We start from the raw sequence: 19,297 nt of genomic DNA on the forward strand, positions 1-19,297 counted from the left end.
TGAATATTAAAAGACAGTTTGCTTTGCAGCCCAAAATGTGATTTTGTTTCAGTTATGAGCCACCCAACCCTGCTGTATACATGGTGATTTGTAATGCTGATCACAGCAAAACTGAGAGTAAGACAGATAAAGTCCTAATTTAGGGCTATTGCTTTATCTGCACAATTTGCAATATGAGTTTGGGAAGATACACCAGCTGGGGCTGCAATTTTTCAACAATCTCCAGTGAGGGAGGAGATGCTGGAGAATTAAAGCTGCTTCCCTGAGAAAGAACACAGCATAAATTTACAATGCAACCTATTATTTCCCCAAGTTTCGGTAATTATTCTCCATAATCCTTTATTCATAGGTTCAACCAGTCACCTGAGAATCTGTTTAAAAGTCCAGGATGAAATGATGTTTTATTTAAAGACATTTTCTCAATAACCTGAGCTGGGAATCCAGGGTGGGTTTGCATGAAATGGTCCAGCTAATACTCATTCCACCACTCCTCACCATCTTCCACCCTCCCCCTCTCATCGCCTCTCCTTCTGCTGCTGGGATAGAGTTCCACAGGCTCCAGCTACACTCTAGTAACCCACCAAACCGTCCACTCTTCATCTGTGATCCGATACCATGAGAATCAAGCAGCCATTCGACCATGTTACACTCAAACATTCCTCGGATTTTTATTCCCTTTGATTCCGATTATCCTGATATGCATTTCAAACCTTCTGCTGAGAGTGGCAGACAAGTGCTTAACACAGCTTCTTAAATTAAGTCTCAAATAATTTAAGTGCTAATGCCCCTAATTCCAGGAGTGATTTCTGGCCTATCTTTCCCTTTTGACTCTGATAAAACGATTTATTTTCTTGCGCAGAAAATAAAATAAGACATGGGACAATTTAAAATAAAATGAAAATAGTCGTTTGGTAGAACTTGAGCATTGCTGCAAAAAGAGACATTTTTTGTCAAAGCTTTTCATCTGGCACTCATCAGGACAATCGGCAAGAAAACGCCAATGTCGGGGGACCAGCATATTTATACTGGATGAGAAGAGAGTGCTGATTGGTTGGCAAGTGGACTCTGATTGGTAGATGTGTTGCCATGGAGAATGCACCAGTTGATGCCAATATTTATCCCTCAATCAACATCACAATAAAGAACAGATCATCTGCTCATTATTTCATTGCTGTTTGTGGGAGCTTGCTGTGTGCAAATTAGCTGCTGCATTTCCTACATCACAACAGTGACTATACTTCAAAAGTACTTCATTGGCTGTAAAGTGTTTTTGAGGCAACTGATGGGTCATGAAAAGCACTATATAAATGCAAGTCTTTCTTACAGCAGAAGTATGTAAACTAACTGAAATACATTGGATCAGAACTCACTCAAAACCCATTCACTTCCTCCTTCAGGTACCATGCCTAAGAGGGCATTGGCGACCATGGACTTCCATTGGATTGGTCCATAATTATGCTTAGCAAAGTACTGCAGTAGTTTGCTGTTGTCTTCTGCAGTATGGCTGACCAGGAAACTCTCCTGCTCTTACCACCTGCCATCTGGTGCATTGGAAAGATTTACAGGCTGATAATCTACCTGTTTGGCCACATTATTCACACACCTTCTATGGTCATCAAGTTCTGAAGTGCGACTTGAATCCAGAGCTTCTGGTCCAGAGATAGGGATGCTACCACTGCACCACAAGACCTCCAGCCCATTCACTTACCCAGAGTTAAAATCTTGCCCTATATCTATGCCCGTAACCTGTCTTCAAGATATAAACCAAGACATAAGACAACTATTGGACCTGCTCCAGGAAGTTCCTTTTAGGAAATAACATTATGAAAGCTGCATTTTATCACTTTACTTGCACATTGCCATCTTTGTGGGGACAGAACTAAATAAACATACAAAGTAAAAATGGATTTTTCTTATAAAACATTGAAAAGCTGACATATGATTTAAAATGCTGACTTGCAGCTTAAAAAGCTGAAGTTTGGTATGTATGGATCTCATAACTTAGAGCATTGCAGTCATCTTTTCGACTCTTGCCCAATTCCTCTCTAATGTACCAATGTCCTCATGTTTGTAAAATGCCCCAAACTGCACCATCTATTCCCATTGTGGAATGCACAGTCATCTGGACAAGCCTCAATTTGTAAATGCTAAATTGGCTCAGATGGTTAAAGGCAACCCCAGAGATCTGAGCACAAAAGTCTAGCCTAACACTTCAATGCCCATTCTGAGGGTGTCCTACACTGTTGGAGACACTGCCTTTTAGATGGGATATTCACCTGAGACTCCAACTACCTGTTCAGATGAAAAGCTCCCACTGTAGCACTTGAAGAAGAGCAGGAGAGTTCTCTAGGCAACCTGGCCAATATTTATCCCTCAAACAACACAATCAAAAACAGATCAACTGGCTATTTATCTCAATGCTGCTGGCTGGACATCACAGTGGGTAAATTTACCTACAACAGAAAGCATGTTTCAGAAGTAAATCAATGGAAAGAAAAGCACTTTGGGATATTCCAAGGACATTAAAGGTACCATATAAAATTGAGTTCTGTCTTTCAGTCTACACTCAAGTGCTCTCGAGGAGCGTCCTAGCATTCATTGATAACAGCTTTGCATTGATTGATGTGTTCACTGAATGCTCGATAATCACCCTCAATCTCTCCCCATTCTGCCTTGACTAATGGGCTTTCCATCATTGTATACATAGAGATGGTGGACTGAGCAGAAAGGGGGCAGCCCGAACTTTTAAATATTTTTACAGGACCCATACAATGCGGTTTCTCCTTAAGAACATAATTCAGTTAATTTGGTCACTGTTTCGTGAAAATCCTTGTGATATTTGTGGTCACTAATTAGTGAAGTAATTGCATTAATGTCTCCTAGCTGGTGGGCTTATTGAGCTAATTTGTCAGTGGGGATATTATGAAAAGGATTGTTGTATTTTCCTGTAATGTCATGATTACTGAGTTCTCTCCATGTAAATTCAATTAGGTTGATCAACTATGAGACAATTTGCAGCAAGCACATCTGATTTTCTGCATGGAAAGTTGCATCAAGATTCCTGCCTTACGTATAAAGAGAAAGATTTCTAGTGCCTTTCGGGACCACAGAGTACTCCAAAGTACCTTACAGCCAACGAAGTCCCTTTGAAGTGTAATCACCATTGTAAGGCAGGAATTTGCACACAGCAAGATCCCACAAGCAGCAATGAAATAAATGACCTGGTCATCTGGCTTTACAGTAATGCTGGTTGAGGGATAAATATTGACCAGGTCGTGGGAGGAACACCCCTGGCACTCATATAGTGCCCTGGGAACTTGTTATTTAAAATGAATAAAGAAATTTATATTATGACCATTCTGCAATTGCAGCTTTGCACAATAGAGTTGAGCAATGAATCATCAGTGACTATTTAAGTTATTGAAACTGGCATGTAACTGAATAATGTTATAACCTCATCAGTTGCAGTCAGTGATATGTGGGTGTTTGATACAAAGTGTTTCAGAGAATTTTACAAAAAGAGGTGAAGAAAATCTTGTATTGGTACAGTGCCTCATCTCTCTGTGATATCCCAAACTGCATTGTGTACGGCAGACAATTTACAATCCAGTAAATCTTGATATGTGATACTAACCGAGGCACTGCCGAAGATACCAACAAATCTCCCAGCTCTTTGTCAAACAGTGTTATGAGATCTTTAACCTGAACTGACAAACAATGCCTTGGTTTAATTTCTTATGCAAAAAACGGGAGCTTCAATACAACAGCATTCCCTCAGAATGCACTGGAGTGTCAGCCTAGGTTACATCTTCACGCCCTGGAGTGCAGTCAAAATACAGCCAGACATGCCTTCATGTCCCACTCCAAGAGTTGAGTATGTAATCTGGACCGACACCAGTGCGGTAATGAGGGACTGGCGCATTGTTCAACTGAGGGTCTGTCAGCCTGTTTGGGTGGATGTATAAGATCCCATGGCACTATTTCGAAGAAAAGGAGAGGAGTTATCACCAGTGTCCTAGACCAATATTTATTCCTCAATCAACATCACAGAATCAGATTATCTCTTTTTTTAATCTTTCATGGGATGTGGGCTTCACTGGCTGGGCCAGCATTTATTGTCCCTCCCTAGTTGCGCTTGAGAAGGTGGTGGTGAGCTGCCTTCTTGAACCGCTGCAGTCCATGTGGTGCAGGTACTGGTCATCATCACATTGCCATTTGTAGGAGCTTGCTGTGCACAAATTGGCTCATGTGTCTCCTGCATTACAGAAGTACTCCAGTGGCTGTAAAACACTATGAGATGTCCGGTAGTTGTGAAAAGCGCTACATAAATGCAGCTTTCTTTTTCGAACAGTCTCATGGCTGGCAGGAAATTCTCCAACATTCCCTCCCTCAGGAACAAATTAACTGGTCATTTACCTCATTGCGGTTTGTGACAGACACATTTGCATAAATAACAAGTGACCACGCTGCAGAAGTAATTAATTGGTTTCAAAGAGCATCTAAACATCCTGAGGGGCCAAAAGGTAGAGAATTATTTCTTCCTACTCGCCGAGCTCAGTAACATAACAGAAAGAATTTAGATTTCTGTAGCGTCTTTCATGACCTCAGGACATCCCAAAGCATTTGACAGCCAATTAAGTACTTTTGAAGTATAGTAGTTGTTGTAACGCAGGGAATGTGATAATGAACTGTTTTTGTGGTGTTGTGTGAAGGATAGACATTGGTCTGTTTTCCTGCTCTTCTTTGAAATAGTGGCCTGGAAATTTTTACATCCAGCTGAGAGGGCAGATATGACCTCGGTTTAGATTCCATCTGAAACTTGGCACATCAGACAGTGCAGCGTTCCCTCAGTACTGATCCTCCAACAGTGCAGCACTCCCTCAGTACTGACCCTCCGACAGTGCAGCGCTCCCTCAGTACTGACCCTCCGACAGTGTGGTGGCCCCTCAGTACTGACCCTCCGACAGTGCAGCACTCCCTCAGTACTGACCCTCCGACAGTGCAGCACTCCCTCAGTACTGACCCTCCGACAGTGCAGCACTCCCTCAGTAATGACCCTCCGACAGTGCAGCACTCCCTCAGTACTGACCCTCCGACAGTGCAGCACTCCCTCAGTAATGACCCTCCGACAGTGCAGCACTCCCTCAGTACTGACCCTCCGACAGTGCAGCACTCCCTCAGTACTGACCCTCCGACAGTGCAGCACTCCCTCAGTACTGACCCTGCGACAGTGTGGTGGCCCCTCAGTACTGACCCTCCGTCAGTGCAGCGCTCCCTCAGTACTGACCCTCCGACAGTGTGGCACTCTCTCAGTACTGACCCTCCGACAGTGCGGCACTCTCTCAGTACTGACCCTCCGACAGTGCAGCACTCCCTCAGTACTGACCCTCCGACAGTGCAGCACTCCCTCAGTACTGACCCTCCGACAGTGCGGCACTCCCTCAGTACTGACCCTCCGACAGTGCAGCACTCCCTCAGTACTGACCCTCTGACAGTGCAGCACTCCCTCAGTTCTGACAGTGCGACAGTGCAGCACTCCCTCAGAACTGATCCTCGGACAGTGCAGCACTCCCTCAGTACTGACCCTCCGACAGCGCGGCGCTCCCTCAGTACTGACCCTCCGACAGTGCGGCGCTCCCTCAGTACTGACCCTGCGACAGTGCGGCGCTCCCTCAGTACTGACCCTCCGACAGTGTGGTGGCCCCTCAGTACTGGCACTGGGAGTGTCAGCCTGGATTATGGGTTCAACTCTGTGGAGTAGGCCTTGAGATCTTGATGAATGCTGGGTGTTTTCCTCTGCTACCTGTGCCATTGTAAACCAAGCCACAGCAAATGTGTACAAAGCGGCTCTGGGACTCAGCAGGGAGAAAAAGAGAGGGAAGATAAAAACGGCATTTGAAAATAAAATCAATTCAGTGAGAACTCCTGCACGGCTGCAGCAGCAGTGCTCACTGCAAAGGCTGGTGACTTTATTTATTCTATTGTGAATTTATTGCACAGTCCTACTTTGTGGCTGTTTACATACATGCATAATGTATAATGTATGGAGCTGAATGTAATCCTTCGTAAACCTATTCCTCAGGTCAGGTTTTATGGTAACTCATTCCTTTTCCTGTTGCTGAATTCAATTTGATTTACTCTCCTACCCTGCAAATCCTGTTTATTTATGCATGTATGGTTAGCTGGGATTTTAATAATGGTTCTTTCCATTTCTTCACAGTTTTTCAGTGGTTTCCATTGTTGCTGCAGCTTTCATCTCATACTACACTCAATGTCTGTGCAAAGTGAAATCACTCCACACTCCCATCTTCCACCCCCGATAAACTTAAACCCACCTCAAACACTGCTGCCCACGTCTAACTCAATCCTAGTCCCCTTCTAGCATCACTTCTGTGTTCACGGACTTACATCGGCTCCCAGTTAATCAATGCCGCTGTCTAAAAACTCTCATCCTTGATTTGAAATCTGCCTATGTCTTCGCCCCTCCCTATTTCTGCAATCTCCTCCAGCCCCACAACCCTCCGAGCTCTTTGTGCTGCTCCAATACTGGCCTCTTGTGCACCCCCAAATTTAATAACATCACTGTTGCTGGCTGTGCCTTCAGCTGTCAAGATCCTAAGATCTGGAATTCCCTCCCTAAACGTCTCCACCTCTCCATCTCTCTTTCGTCCTTTGCGACTGCCCTTAAAACTTACCGCTTTGACCAAGCTTTGGATTACCTGTCCTAATATCTCATGATGTGGTTCAGTGTCATAATGCTCTGGTGAAGTGCCTTGAGACATTTTACTATACTAAAGGCGTTTTTTAAAAATTAATTTATGGGATGTGGGCTTCGCTGGCTGGGCCAGCATTTATTGCCCATCCCTAGTTGCCCTTGAGAAGGTGGTGGTGAGCCGTCTTCTTGAACCGCTGCAGTCCATGTGGTGTAGGTACATCCACAGTGCTGTTAGGGAGGGAGTTCCAGGATTTTGACCCAGCGACAGTGAAGGAACGGCGATATATTTCCAAGTCAGGATGGTGTGTGGCTTGGAGGGGAACTTCCAGGTGGTGGTGTTCCCATGTGTCTGCTGCCCTTGTCCTTCTAGATGATAGAGGTGGTGGGTTTGGAAGGTCAAAGGAGCACTGGTGAGTTCCTGCAGTGCATCTTGTCGATGGTACACACACTGCTGCTACTGTGTGCTGGTGGTGGAGGGAGTGAATGTTTGTGGATGGGATGCCAATTAAGTGGGCTGCTTTGTCCTGGACGGTGTCGAGCTTCTTGAGTGTTGTGGGAGCTGCACTCATCCAGGCAAGTGGGGAGCATTCCTTCACATTCCTGACTTGTGCTTTGTAGATGGTGGACAGGCTTTGGGGAGTCAGGAGGTGAGTGAATGTTTGTCAATGTATTGCAGTAGAGTGTCAGATTTTCTGATCCAGTCTCTGGAGTGCGATTTGAACAAACAACCTTCGGACTCTGAGGTAAGAACGCTACCCACTGAGCCATGTCTGACACCGTTGTTTGATGTTTTTCCTTGGTGAATAGGGAATAGCATTCTTCCATCTAGTTGGTAGACGTGCCCATCTACAGCTTGCATGCAAGGGCAGGAGATGCTTGTGCGACATGTGTCAAGATGCTGTATAAATACAAAGCTTTTTGAAATTGGAGTCAAACAGAGCGAAACAAAAAAACAGATAACTGAACCCATTACAGAATCCCGAGAAGCCAGTGATATTTTTCAAAATGTTCTTCATGGGGAGATTGAATGATTTCTCTATCTGCAGCGGTCTGAAATATTTCCCTCATGCTCAGTTATAAATCCTATTTACTTCCACACAATACAGAATAAATTTCATTTGTTCTTTCCCTTGGTTGTTGACAGATTTTGTGTTTGTTTCTCAGTGTTGCTCCGCTCTGTTCTCTGCCTGTATGCTGGGGTCAGATTCCATTAGTTCCCCTAATAACATTGCTGCAGTGTACACCCCATTCACTCCTGTCCCTGCTGAGAGTGAAGCCTCAATGCTGAAACTGGCATTCTCCACTGGTCCCTGACACCCTTTATAAAAATGGTTTCTGAGCTTGCCCAGGAGAGAATGGGTCAAATGGAAAACAAGACTTGCATTTCTATAGCACCTTTCACAACCTCAGGATGTCACAAAGTGTTTTTTACAGCCAATGAAGTACTTTTGGAGTGCAGTCACAGTGTACAGGAGAGCTCCCCAGTGTCCTGGCCAATACTTATCCTCTAGTCAACATCACTAAAACAGGTTATCTGGGTCATTATCACATTGCTGTATGTGGGATCTTGCTGTGCACAAATTGGCTGCCACGTTTCCTACATTACAGCAGTGACCACACTTCCAAAGTATTTCATTGACTGTAATGTGTTTTGAGATATTCTGAGGTCATGAATGATGATATATATCACTCTATGGTACAAGTCCCTCTCTCTCTACTGCCATTGCCTCTCTCCCTCTCCTGCCAGTCCCTCTCTCTCTCTCTCTCTGCTGCCAGTCTCCCTCTCTCTCTGGTGCCACTCTCTCTCTCTCTGCTGCTAATCCCTCTCTCTTTCTGCTGCCAGTCTCTCTCTCTCTCTCTCTCTCTGCTGCCAGTTTCTCTCTCTGGTGCCAGTCCATCTCTCTCTCTGGTGCCAGTCCATCTCTCTGTCTGCTGCCAGTCTCTCTCTCTGCTGCCAGTCTCTCTCTATGCTGCCAGTCTTTCTCCATGGTGCCAGTTCCTCTCTCTCTAATGCCAGTCTCTCTATCTCTATCTCTGCTGCCAGTCTTTCTTTCAGGTGCCAGTTCCTCTCTCTCTCTCTCTGTTGCCAGTCTGTCCCTCTCTCTCAGCTGCAAGTCTCTATCTGCTGCCAATCTCTCTTCTCTCTGCTGCCAGTCAATCTCTCTCTCTCTGCTGCCAGTCTTTCTCTCTCTCTGCTGCCAGTCAATGTCTCTCTCTGCTGCCAGTCTTTCTCTCTCTCTGCTGCCAGTCTCTCTCTCTCTCTCTGCTGCCAGTCTTTCTCTCTCTCTGCTGCCAGTCAATGTCTCTCTCTGCTGCCAGTCTTTCTCTCTCTCTGCTGCCAGTCTCTCTCTCTCTGCTGCCAGTCAATCTCTCTCTGCTGCCGGTCTCTCTCTCTCTCTCTCTCTGCTGCCAGTCTCTCTCTCTCTCTGCTGCCAGTCAATCTCTCTCTCTGCTGCCAGTCTTTCTCTCTCTCTGCTGCCAGTCTCTCTCTCTCTCTGCTGCCAGTCAATCTCTCTCTCTGCTGCCAGTCTCTCTCTCTCTCTCTGCTGCCAGTCAATGTCTCTCTCTGCTGCCAGTCTCTCTCTCTCTCTGCTGCCAGTCAATCTCTCTCTCTGCTGCCAGTCTTTCTCTCTCTCTGCTGCCAGTCAATGTCTCTCTCTGCTGCCAGTCTTTCTCTCTCTCTGCTGCCAGTCTCTCTCTCTCTGCTGCCAGTCAATCTCTCTCTGCTGCCGGTCTCTCTCTCTCTCTCTCTCTCTCTGCTGCCAGTCTCTCTCTCTCTCTGCTGCCAGTCAATCTCTCTCTCTGCTGCCAGTCTTTCTCTCTCTCTGCTGCCAGTCTCTCTCTCTCTCTGCTGCCAGTCAATCTCTCTCTCTGCTGCCAGTCTCTCTCTCTCTCTCTGCTGCCAGTCAATCTCTCTCTCTGCTGCCAGTCTCTCTCTCTCTCTGCTGCCAGTCTCTCTCTCTCTCTGCTGCCAGTCAATCTCTCTCTGCTGCCAGTCTTTCTCTCTCTGCTGCCAGTCTTTCTCTCTCTCTCTGCTGCCAGTCTCTCTCTCTTTCTGCTGCCAGTCTCTCTCTCTCTCTCTGCTGCCAGTCTTTCTCTCTCTCTCTGCTGCCAGTCTCTCTCTCTTTCTGCTGCCAGTCTCTCTCTCTCTCTCTGCTGCCAGTCTCTCTCTCTCTCTGCTGCCAGACTCTCTCTCTCTGCTGCCAGTCTCTCTCTCTCTGCTGCCAGTCAATCTCTCTCTGCTGCCAGTCTCTCTCTCTCTGCTGCCAGTCTCTCTCTCTCTCTGCTGCCAGTCACTCTCTCTGCTGCCAGTCTCTCTCTCTCTGCTGCCAGTCTCTCTCTCTCTCTGCTGCCAGTCTCTCTCTCTCTCTCTCTGCTGCCAGTCTCTCTCTGCTGCCAGTCTCTCTCTCTCTCTGCTGCCAGTCAATCTCTCTCTGCTGCCAGTCTCTCTCTCTCTGCTGCCAGTCTCTCTCTCTCACTTTCTGCTGCCAGTCTCTCTCTCTCTGCTGCCAGTTAATCTCTCTCTGCTGCCAGTCTCTCTCTCTCTGCTGCCAGTCACTCTCTCTGCTGCCAGTCTCTCTCCCTCTCTCTCTGCTGCCAGTCTCTCTCTCTCTGCTGGCAGTCACTCTCTCTCACTTTCTGCTGCCAGTCACTCTCTCTGCTGCCAGTCTCTCTCTCTCTGCTGCCAGTCAATCTCTCTCTGCTGCCAGTCTCTCTCTCTCTGCTGCCAGTCACTCTCTCTGCTGCCAGTCTCTCTCTCTCTGCTGCCAGTCTCTCTCTCTCTCTGCTGCCAGTCTCTCTCTCTCTCTGCTGCCAGTCTCTCTCTCTCTGCTGCCAGTCACTCTCTCTCACTTTCTGCTGCCAGTCAATCTCTCTCTGCCGCCAGTCACTCTCTCTGCTGCCAGTCTCTCTCTCTCTGCTGCCAGTCACTCTCTCTGCTGCCAGTCTCTCTCTCTCTGCTGCCAGTCTCTCTCTCTCTGCTGCCAGTCGTTCTCTCTCTCTCTGATGCCAATCTCTCTCTCTCTCTGCTGCCAGTCTCTCTCTCTCTCTCTGCTGCCAGTCTCTGTCTCTCTCTCTGCTGCCAGTCTCTCTCTCTCTGCTGCCAGTCCCTCTCTCTCTGCTGCCAGTCTCTCTCTCTGCTGCCAGTCTCTCTCTCTCTGCTGCCAGTCTCTCTCTCTCTCTCTGCTGCCAGTCCTTCTCTCTCTCTATGCTGCCAGTCCCTCTCTCTCTGCTGCCAGTCTCTCTCTCTGCTGCCAGTCCCTCTCTCTCTGCTGCCAGTCTCTCTCTCTGCTGCCAGTCTCTCTCTCTCTCTGCTGCTGCTAGTCCTTCTCTCTCTCTCTGCTGCCAGTCTCTCTCTCTGCTGCCAGTCCCTCTCTCTGCTGCCAGTCTCTCTCTCTGCTGCCAGTCTCTCTCTCTCTCTCTCTGCTGCCAGTCTCTCTCTCTCTGCTGCCAGTCTCTCTCGCTGCTGCCAGTCTCCCTCTCTCTCTGCTGCCAGTGTCGCTCTCTCTGCTGCCAGTCTCTCTCACTCTCTCTGCTGCCAGTCTCTCTCTCTCTCTCTGCTGCCAGTCCCTCTCTCTCTCTCTGCTGCCAGTCAATCTCTCTCTGCTGCCAGTCTTTCTATCTCTGCTGCCAGTCTCTCTCTCTCTGCTGCCAGTCTCTCTCCCTCTCTCTCTGCTGCCAGTCTCTCTCTCTCTCTGCTGCCAGTCTCTCTCTCTCTCTCTGCTGCCAGTCTCTCTCTGTCTCTCTGCTGCCAGTCTCTCTCTCTCTCTGCTGCCAGTCTCTTTCTCTCTGCTGCCAGTCTCTCTCTATCTCTCTGCTGCCAGTCTCTCTCTATCTCTCTGCTGCCAGTCTCTCTCTGCTGCCAGTCAATCTCTCTCTGCTGCCAGTCCATCTCTCTCTGCTGCCAGTCTCTCTGTCTCTCTGCTGCCAGTCTTTCTCTCTCTGCTGCCAGTCTCTCTCTCTCTGCTGGCAGTCACTCTCTCTCTCTCTCTGCTGCCAGTCAATTTCTCTCTGCTGCCAGTCTCTCTCTCTCTGTTGCCAGTCACTCTCTCTGCTGCCAGTCTCTCTCTCTCTGCTGCCAGTCTCTCTCTCTCTCTCTCTCTGCTGCCAGTCTCCCTCTGCTGCCAGTGTCTCTCTCTGCTGCCAGTCAATCTCTCTCTGCTGCCAGTCTCTCTCTCTCTCTGCTGCCAGTCACTCTCTCTCACTTTCTGCTGCCAGTCTCTCTCTCTCTGCTGCCAGTCACTCTCTCTGCTGCCAGTCTCTCTCTCTCTGCTGCCAGTCACTCTCTCTGCTGCCAGTCTCTCTCTCTCTGCTGCCAGTCTCTCTCTCTCTGCTGCCAGTCATTCTCTCTCTCTCTGCTGCCAGTCTCTCTCTCTCTCTGCTGCCAGTCGTTCTCTCTCTCTCTGATGCCAGTCTCTCTCTCTCTCTGCTGCCAGTCGTTCTCTCTCTCTCTGATGCCAGTCTCTCTCTCTCTCTGCTGCCAGTCTCTCTCTCTCTCTCTGCTGCCAGTCTCTGTCTCTCTCTCTGCTGCCAGTCTCTCTCTCTCTCTCTGCTGCCAGTCTCTCTCTCTCTCTGCTGCCAGTCCCTCTCTCTCTGCTGCCAGTCTCTCTCTCTGCTGCCAGTCTCTCTCTCTCTGCTGGCAGTCTCTCTCTCTCTCTCTGCTGCCAGTCCTTCTCTCTCTCTAAGCTGCCAGTCCCTCTCTCTCTGCTGCCAGTCTCTCTCTCTGCTGCCAGTCCCTCTCTCTCTGCTGCCAGTCTCTCTCTCTGCTGCCAGTCTCTCTCTCTCTCTGCTGCCAGTCTCTCTCTCTCTGCTGCCAGTCTCTCTCTCTCTCTGCTGCCAGTCTCTCTCTCTCTGCTGCCAGTCTCTCTCTGTCTCTCTGCTGCCAGTCTCTCTCTCTCTCTCTGCTGCCAGTCTCTCTCTCTCTCTGCTGCCAGTCTCTCTCTCTCTCTCTGCTGCCAGTCTCTCTCTCTCTCTCTGCTGCCAGTCCCTCTCTCTCTGCTGCCAGTCTCTCTCTCTCTCTCTCTGCTGCCAGTCTCTCTCTCTCTCTGCTGCCAGTCCCTCTCTCTCTCTCTCTGCTGCCAGTCTCTCTCTCTCTCTCTGCTGCCAGTCCCTCTCTCTCTGCTGCCAGTCTCTCTCTCTCTGTTGCCAGTCCTTCTCTCTCTCTATGCTGCCAGTCCCTCTCTCTCTGCTGCCAGTCTCTCTCTCTGCTGCCAGTCCCTCTCTCTCTGCTGGCAGTCTCTCTCTCTGCTGCCAGTCTCTCTCTCTCTCTGCTGCCAGTCTCTCTCTCTCTGCTGCCAGTCTCTCTCTCTCTCTCTGCTGCCAGTCCTTCTCTCTCTCTCTGCTGCCAGTCTCTCTCTCTGCTGCCAGTCCCTCTCTCTGCTGCCAGTCTCTCTCTCTGCTGCCAGTCTCCCTCTCTCTCTGCTGCCAGTCTCGCTCTCTCTGTTGCCAGTCTCTCTCTCTCTCTGCTGCCAGTCTCTCTCTCTCTGCTGCCAATCCTTCTCTCTCTCTCTGCTGCCAGTCTCTCTCTGTCTCTCTGCTGCCAGTCTCTCTCTCTCTCTCTGCTGCCAGTCTCTCTCTCTCTCTGCTGCCAGTCTCTCTCTCTCTCTCTCTGCTGCCAGTCTCTCTCTCTCTCTCTGCTGCCAGTCTCTCTCTCTCTCTGCTGCCAGTCTCTCTCTCTCTGCTGCTAGTCCCTCTCTCTCTGCTGCCAGTCTCTCTCTCTCTGCTGCCAGTCTCTCTCTCTCTCTCTGCTGCCAGTCTCTCTCTCTCTGCTGCTAGTCCCTCTCTCTCTGCTGCCAGTCTCTCTCTCTCTGCTGCCAGTCTCTCTCTCTCTCTCTGCTGCCAGTCTCTCTCTCTCTCTGCTGCCAGTCTCTCTCTCTCTGCTGCTAGTCCCTCTCTCTCTGCTGCCAGTCTCTCTCTCTCTGCTGCCAGTCTCTCTCTCTCTGCTGCCGGTCTCTCTCTCTCTCTCTCTGCTGCCAGTCTCTCTCTCTCTCTCTCTGCTGCCAGTCCCTCTCTCTCTGCTGCCAGTCCCTCTCTCTCTGCTGCCAGTCTCTCTCTCTCTGCTGCCAGTCTCTCTCTCTCTCTGCTGCCAGTCCTTCTCTCTCTCTATGCTGCCAGTCCCTCTCTCTCTGCTGCCAGTCTCTCTCTCTGCTGCCAGTCCCTCTCTCTCTGCTGCCAGTCTCTCTCTCTGCTGCCAGTCTCTCTCTCTCTCTCTGCTGCCAGTCTCTCTCTCTCTGCTGCCAGTCTCTCTCTCTCTCTCTGCTGCTAGTCCTTCTCTCTCTCTCTGCTGCCAGTCTCTCTCTCTGCTGCCAGTCCCTCTCTCTGCTGCCAGTCTCTCTCTCTGCTGCCAGTCTCTCTCTCTCTCTCTGCTGCCAGTCTCTCTCTCTCTGCTGCCAGTCTCTCTCTCTGCTGCCAGTCTCCCTCTCTCTCTGCTGCCAGTGTCGCTCTCTCTGCTGCCAGTCTCTCTCACTCTCTCTGCTGCCAGTCTCTCTCTCTCTCTCTGCTGCCAGTCCCTCTCTCTCTCTCTGCTGCCAGTCAATCTCTCTCTGCTGCCAGTCTTTCTATCTCTGCTGCCAGTCTCTCTCTCTCTGCTGCCAGTCTCTCTCCCTCTCTCTCTGCTGCCAGTCTCTCTCTCTCTCTGCTGCCAGTCACTCTCTTTCTCTCTGCTGCCAGTCTCTCTCTATCTCTCTGCTGCCAGTCTCTCTCTATCTCTCTGCTGCCAGTCTCTCTCTGCTGCCAGTCAATCTCTCTCTGCTGCCAGTCCATCTCTCTCTGCTGCCAGTCTCTCTGTCTCTCTGCTGCCAGTCTTTCTCTCTCTGCTGCCAGTCTCTCTCTCTCTGCTGGCAGTCACTCTCTCTCACTTTCTGCTGCCAGTCTCTCTCTCTCTGCTGCCAGTCAATTTCTCTCTGCTGCCAGTCTCTCTCTCTCTGTTGCCAGTCACTCTCTCTGCTGCCAGTCTCTCTCTCTCTGCTGCCAGTCTCTCTCTCTCTCTCTCTGCTGCCAGTCTCCCTCTGCTGCCAGTGTCTCTCTCTGCTGCCAGTCAATCTCTCTCTGCTGCCAGTCTCTCTCTCTCTCTGCTGCCAGTCACTCTCTCTCACTTTCTGCTGCCAGTCTCTCTCTCTCTGCTGCCAGTCACTCTCTCTGCTGCCAGTCTCTCTCTCTCTGCTGCCAGTCACTCTCTCTGCTGCCAGTCTCTCTCTCTCTGCTGCCAGTCTCTCTCTCTCTGCTGCCAGTCATTCTCTCTCTCTCTGCTGCCAGTCTCTCTCTCTCTCTGCTGCCAGTCGTTCTCTCTCTCTCTGATGCCAGTCTCTCTCTCTCTCTGCTGCCAGTCGTTCTCTCTCTCTCTGATGCCAGTCTCTCTCTCTCTCTGCTGCCAGTCTCTCTCTCTCTCTCTGCTGCCAGTCTCTGTCTCTCTCTCTGCTGCCAGTCTCTCTCTCTCTCTCTGCTGCCAGTCTCTCTCTCTCTCTGCTGCCAGTCCCTCTCTCTCTGCTGCCAGTCTCTCTCTCTGCTGCCAGTCTCTCTCTCTCTGCTGGCAGTCTCTCTCTCTCTCTCTGCTGCCAGTCCTTCTCTCTCTCTATGCTGCCAGTCTCTCTCTCTGCTGCCAGTCCCTCTCTCTCTGCTGCCAGTCTCTCTCTCTGCTGCCAGTCTCTCTCTCTCTCTGCTGCCAGTCTCTCTCTCTGCTGCCAGTCCCTCTCTCTCTGCTGCCAGTCTCTCTCTCTGCTGCCAGTCTCTCTCTCTCTCTGCTGCCAGTCTCTCTCTCTCTGCTGCCAGTCCTTCTCTCTCTCTCTGCTGCGTCTCTCTCTCTCTGCTGCCAGTCTCTCTCTGTCTCTCTGCTGCCAGTCTCTCTCTCTCTCTCTGCTGCCAGTCTCTCTCTCTCTCTGCTGCCAGTCTCTCTCTCTCTCTCTGCTGCCAGTCTCTCTCTCTCTCTCTGCTGCCAGTCCCTCTCTCTCTGCTGCCAGTCTCTCTCTCTCTCTCTCTGCTGCCAGTCTCTCTCTCTCTCTCTGCTGCCAGTCTCTCTCTCTGCTGCCAGTCCCTCTCTCTCTGCTGCCAGTCTCTCTCTCTCTCTGCTGCCAGTCCCTCTCTCTCTCTCTCTGCTGCCAGTCTCTCTCTCTCTCTCTGCTGCCAGTCCCTCTCTCTCTGCTGCCAGTCTCTCTCTCTGCTGCCAGTCTCTCTCTCTCTGTTGCCAGTCCTTCTCTCTCTCTATGCTGCCAGTCCCTCTCTCTCTGCTGCCAGTCTCTCTCTCTGCTGCCAGTCTCTCTCTCTCTCTGCTGCCAGTCTCTCTCTCTCTGCTGCCAGTCTCTCTCTCTCTCTCTGCTGCCAGTCCTTCTCTCTCTCTCTGCTGCCAGTCTCTCTCTCTGCTGCCAGTCCCTCTCTCTGCTGCCAGTCTCTCTCTCTGCTGCCAGTCTCGCTCTCTCTGCTGCCAATCCTTCTCTCTCTCTCTGCTGCCAGTCTCTCTCTCTCTGCTGCCAGTCTCTCTCTCTCTCTCTGCTGCCAGTCTCTGTGCTGCCAGTCTCTCTCTCTCTCTCTCTGCTGCCAGTCTCTCTGCTGCCAGTCTCTCTCTCTCTGCTGCCAGTCTCTCTCTCTCTCTCTCTGCTGCCAGTCTCTGTGCTGCCAGTCTCTCTCTCTCTGCTGCCAGTCTCTCTCTCTCTCTCTCTCTGCTGCCAGTCTCTGTGCTGCCAGTCTCTCTCTCTCTCTCTCTGCCCCGCTGTAAGGGGCGGCGGGACCGGCTGGCGGCGCTGAAGTTCCTCTCTGTCTGTGCCTCGCCCTGTGAGCAGGAGCCGGAGCGGGGGCAGTGCCAGTCGGTGAGAGGAGCCGAGCGGGACCGGCCCGGGGAGAGCGATGCGCGGCTGCAGCGATGGCCAAATGGTTGAAGGAGCACCTGGGCTTCCGGAGCAGCAAGGGGCCTCCGCAGCCCCCCAAACCCGACTACCGGGCACGGCCGGCCGGGGAGCCCGACATCCTGGCCGCCTACAAGCTGCAGAAGGAGCGGGACTTCGAGGATCCTTATACCGGCGGCGGCGGCGGCGGCTCCCGGTCTCTGCAGCGGCTCCGCTCCGAGGGGGAGGCGGCCGGCGGCGGGGTTCCCGCTCCCGCTCCCGCTCCGGGAGGCACCGGCTCCGCCACCGGCTCCGGCTCCTCTCCACATCCCCACCCGGCCCAGAAAGCAGCTTCCCCCGATACCAGATACATTTCCCCCAAACACCGGCTCATCAAAGTGGAAAACCCGGAGAGAAGCTGCAGCAAATCCCCCACATCTCCCGAGGACAACAAACAGGGAAAGGTGAGACCGACAGATCCCCCCCCGGGAGAGCCAGAGATCCCCCCCCGGGAGAGCCAGAGATCCCCCCCCGGGAGAGCCAGAGATCCCCCCCCCGGGAGAGCCAGAGATCCCCCCCCCGGGAGAGCGAGAGATCCCCCATTCCCCCGGGAGAGCGAGAGATCCCCCCCTCCGGGAGAGCGAGAGATCCCCCGGGAGAGCCAGAGATCCCCCCGGGAGAGCCAGAGATCCCCCCCCCGGGAGAGCGAGAGATCCCCCCCCCCGGGAGAGCCAGAGATCCCCCCCCCGGGAGAGCCAGAGATCCCCCCCCCGGGAGAGCGAGAGATCCCCCCCCCCGGGAGAGCCAGAGATCCCCCCCCCCCCCGGGAGAGCGAGAGATCCCCCCCTCCGGGAGAGCGAGAGATCCCCCGGGAGAGCCAGAGATCCCCCCGGGAGAGCCAGAGATCCCCCCCCCCGGGAGAGCGAGAGATCCCCCCCCCCGGGAGAGCCAGAGATCCCCCCCCCGGGAGAGCCAGAGATCCCCCCCCCGGGAGAGCGAGAGATCCCCCCCCCCCGGGAGAGCCAGAGATCCCCCCCCCCCCCGGGAGAGCCAGAGATCCCCCCCCCCCGGGAGAGCCAGAGATCCCCCCCCCGGGAGAGCCAGAGATCCCCCGGGAGAGCCAGAGATCCCCCCCCCCCCCCCGGGAGAGCCAGAGATCCCCCATTCCCCCGGGAGAGCCAGAGATCCCCCATTCCCCCGGGAGAGCGAGAGATCCCCCCCCCGGGAGAGCGAGAGATCCCCCCCCCCCGGGAGAGCGAGAGATCCCCCCCCCCGGGAGAGCGAGAGATCCCCCCCCCCGGGAGAGCGAGAGATCCCCCCCCGGGAGAGCGAGAGATCCCCCGGGAGAGGGAGCGATTCTCCCCCGCGCTCCGGGGATACTTTGTTTCAGAGAGAAAGATACTTTTATTCTTAAATTGAATACTTTGTTCCGGAATTGTTTCTTAAAATATACCTGGCTTCCAACTCTTATAATGTTATGATTGAGCTGCGATTAAAGCTTGTCCTCCCTCCCTCTCCCTCTCTCTCTCCCTCTCTCCCTCACTCTCTCTCTCCCTCCCTCCCTCACTCTCTCCCTCCCTCACTCTCTCCCTCCCTCCCTCACTCTCTCCCTCCCTCCCTCACTCTCTCCCTCTCTCTCTCCTCCCTCCCTCACTCACTCACTCACTCACTCTCTCCCTCCCTCCCTCCCTCACTCTCTCCCTCCCTCACTCTCTCCCTCCCTCACTCTCTCCCTCCCTCACTCACTCCCTCCCTCCCTCACTCCCTCCCTCACTCTCTCCCTCCCTCACTCTCTCCCTCCCTCCCTCACTCCCTCCCTCCCTCACTCTCCCTCACTCTCTCCCTCCCTCACTCTCTCCCTCCCTCCCTCACTCTCTCCCTCCCTCACTCTCTCCCTCCCTCCCTCCCTCACTCTCTCCCTCCCTCCCTCTCTCCCTCCCTCCCTCTCTCCCTCCCTCCCTCTCTCCCTCTCTCTCCCATCCTCCCTCTCTCCCATCCTCCCTCTCTCCCTCTCTCTCCCCCGTCCTCCCTCTCTCCCTCCCTCTCTCCCTCCCTCCCTCTCTCCCTCTCCCTCCCTCCTCCCTCCCTCTCTCCCCCTCCCTCCCTCTCTCCCTCTCTCCCTTTCACATTTTTAAAACAGCAACTTGTTTCTTTGAATTCACTTTATCCCACGACAGAGGAAAGAAAGTTATTCATTTCTATCTCTCTCCCTCTCTCTCTCTGCAACTTTCTCTCCATCCTCCCTCCCTCCCGCCCGGGGTCCAGGGGTCTGCCCCAAACAGGTGATCTTTGTGAAGATGTGAGGGGCTGGGACTGGAGGCTGAGAAATCCCTTAAGGGATTTTTAACATTTATTTTTTTTTAAAAAAAAAGCAAAGCACTGGGGGAGTCGTCAGTTTGGAACTGCCGCTGAGAGCGAGAAGAAATGTTTTTAACAGGGAAGGTGGTGGGATTGTGGAATGGTTCAGCACCACAGCAATCATTACTGAGGGAAAACTAGGCAAATAATTACAGCGAGGGAGCTAAGGTACAAGGCTGTGGGGGGAGAGTTGCAGAGCATTTTGTTCTAACAAAGGGCCGCCACTATCCAGATGGGCCGAGTGGACTCCTGCACTGTAAACTGGGGCTGAGAGAGTGGGCAGCCTATTTGACCATGGGGAGCATCACAGAAGTGTTCTCATCCCCCCCCCCCCCCCCCCGCCCCCCCTTGCCCGCTTTCTAGCCCAGGGATTGGTCTCAGTGTGTGCTCCAGATGGGGAGGGATGAGGTTT

The 19,297-nt window shown here is 52.2% G+C and overlaps 1 protein-coding gene across 2 annotated transcripts in view; it reads left to right on the forward strand.

Moving 5' to 3' along the window:
- The first annotated feature begins 16,436 nt into the window (after nt 1-16,436).
- shf (Src homology 2 domain containing F) overlaps nt 16,437-19,297 on the forward strand; it is a 208,533-nt gene continuing 205,672 nt past the window's right edge. Inside the window, exon 1 of one of the 2 annotated variants that reach the window (XM_078532370.1) lies at nt 16,437-16,991. In XM_078532370.1, the coding sequence (XP_078388496.1) occupies nt 16,566-16,991 (426 nt within the window). In that variant the 5' untranslated portion in view covers nt 16,437-16,565. The remainder of the gene's footprint in view (nt 16,992-19,297) is intronic. The other variant, XM_078532371.1, reaches the window with a different exon arrangement.

The sequence above is a fragment of the Cetorhinus maximus genome, chromosome 30 (genome assembly GCF_964194155.1).
Source record: "Cetorhinus maximus chromosome 30, sCetMax3.hap1.1, whole genome shotgun sequence".
In the NCBI taxonomy this organism is placed as follows: Eukaryota; Metazoa; Chordata; class Chondrichthyes; order Lamniformes; family Cetorhinidae; genus Cetorhinus; species Cetorhinus maximus.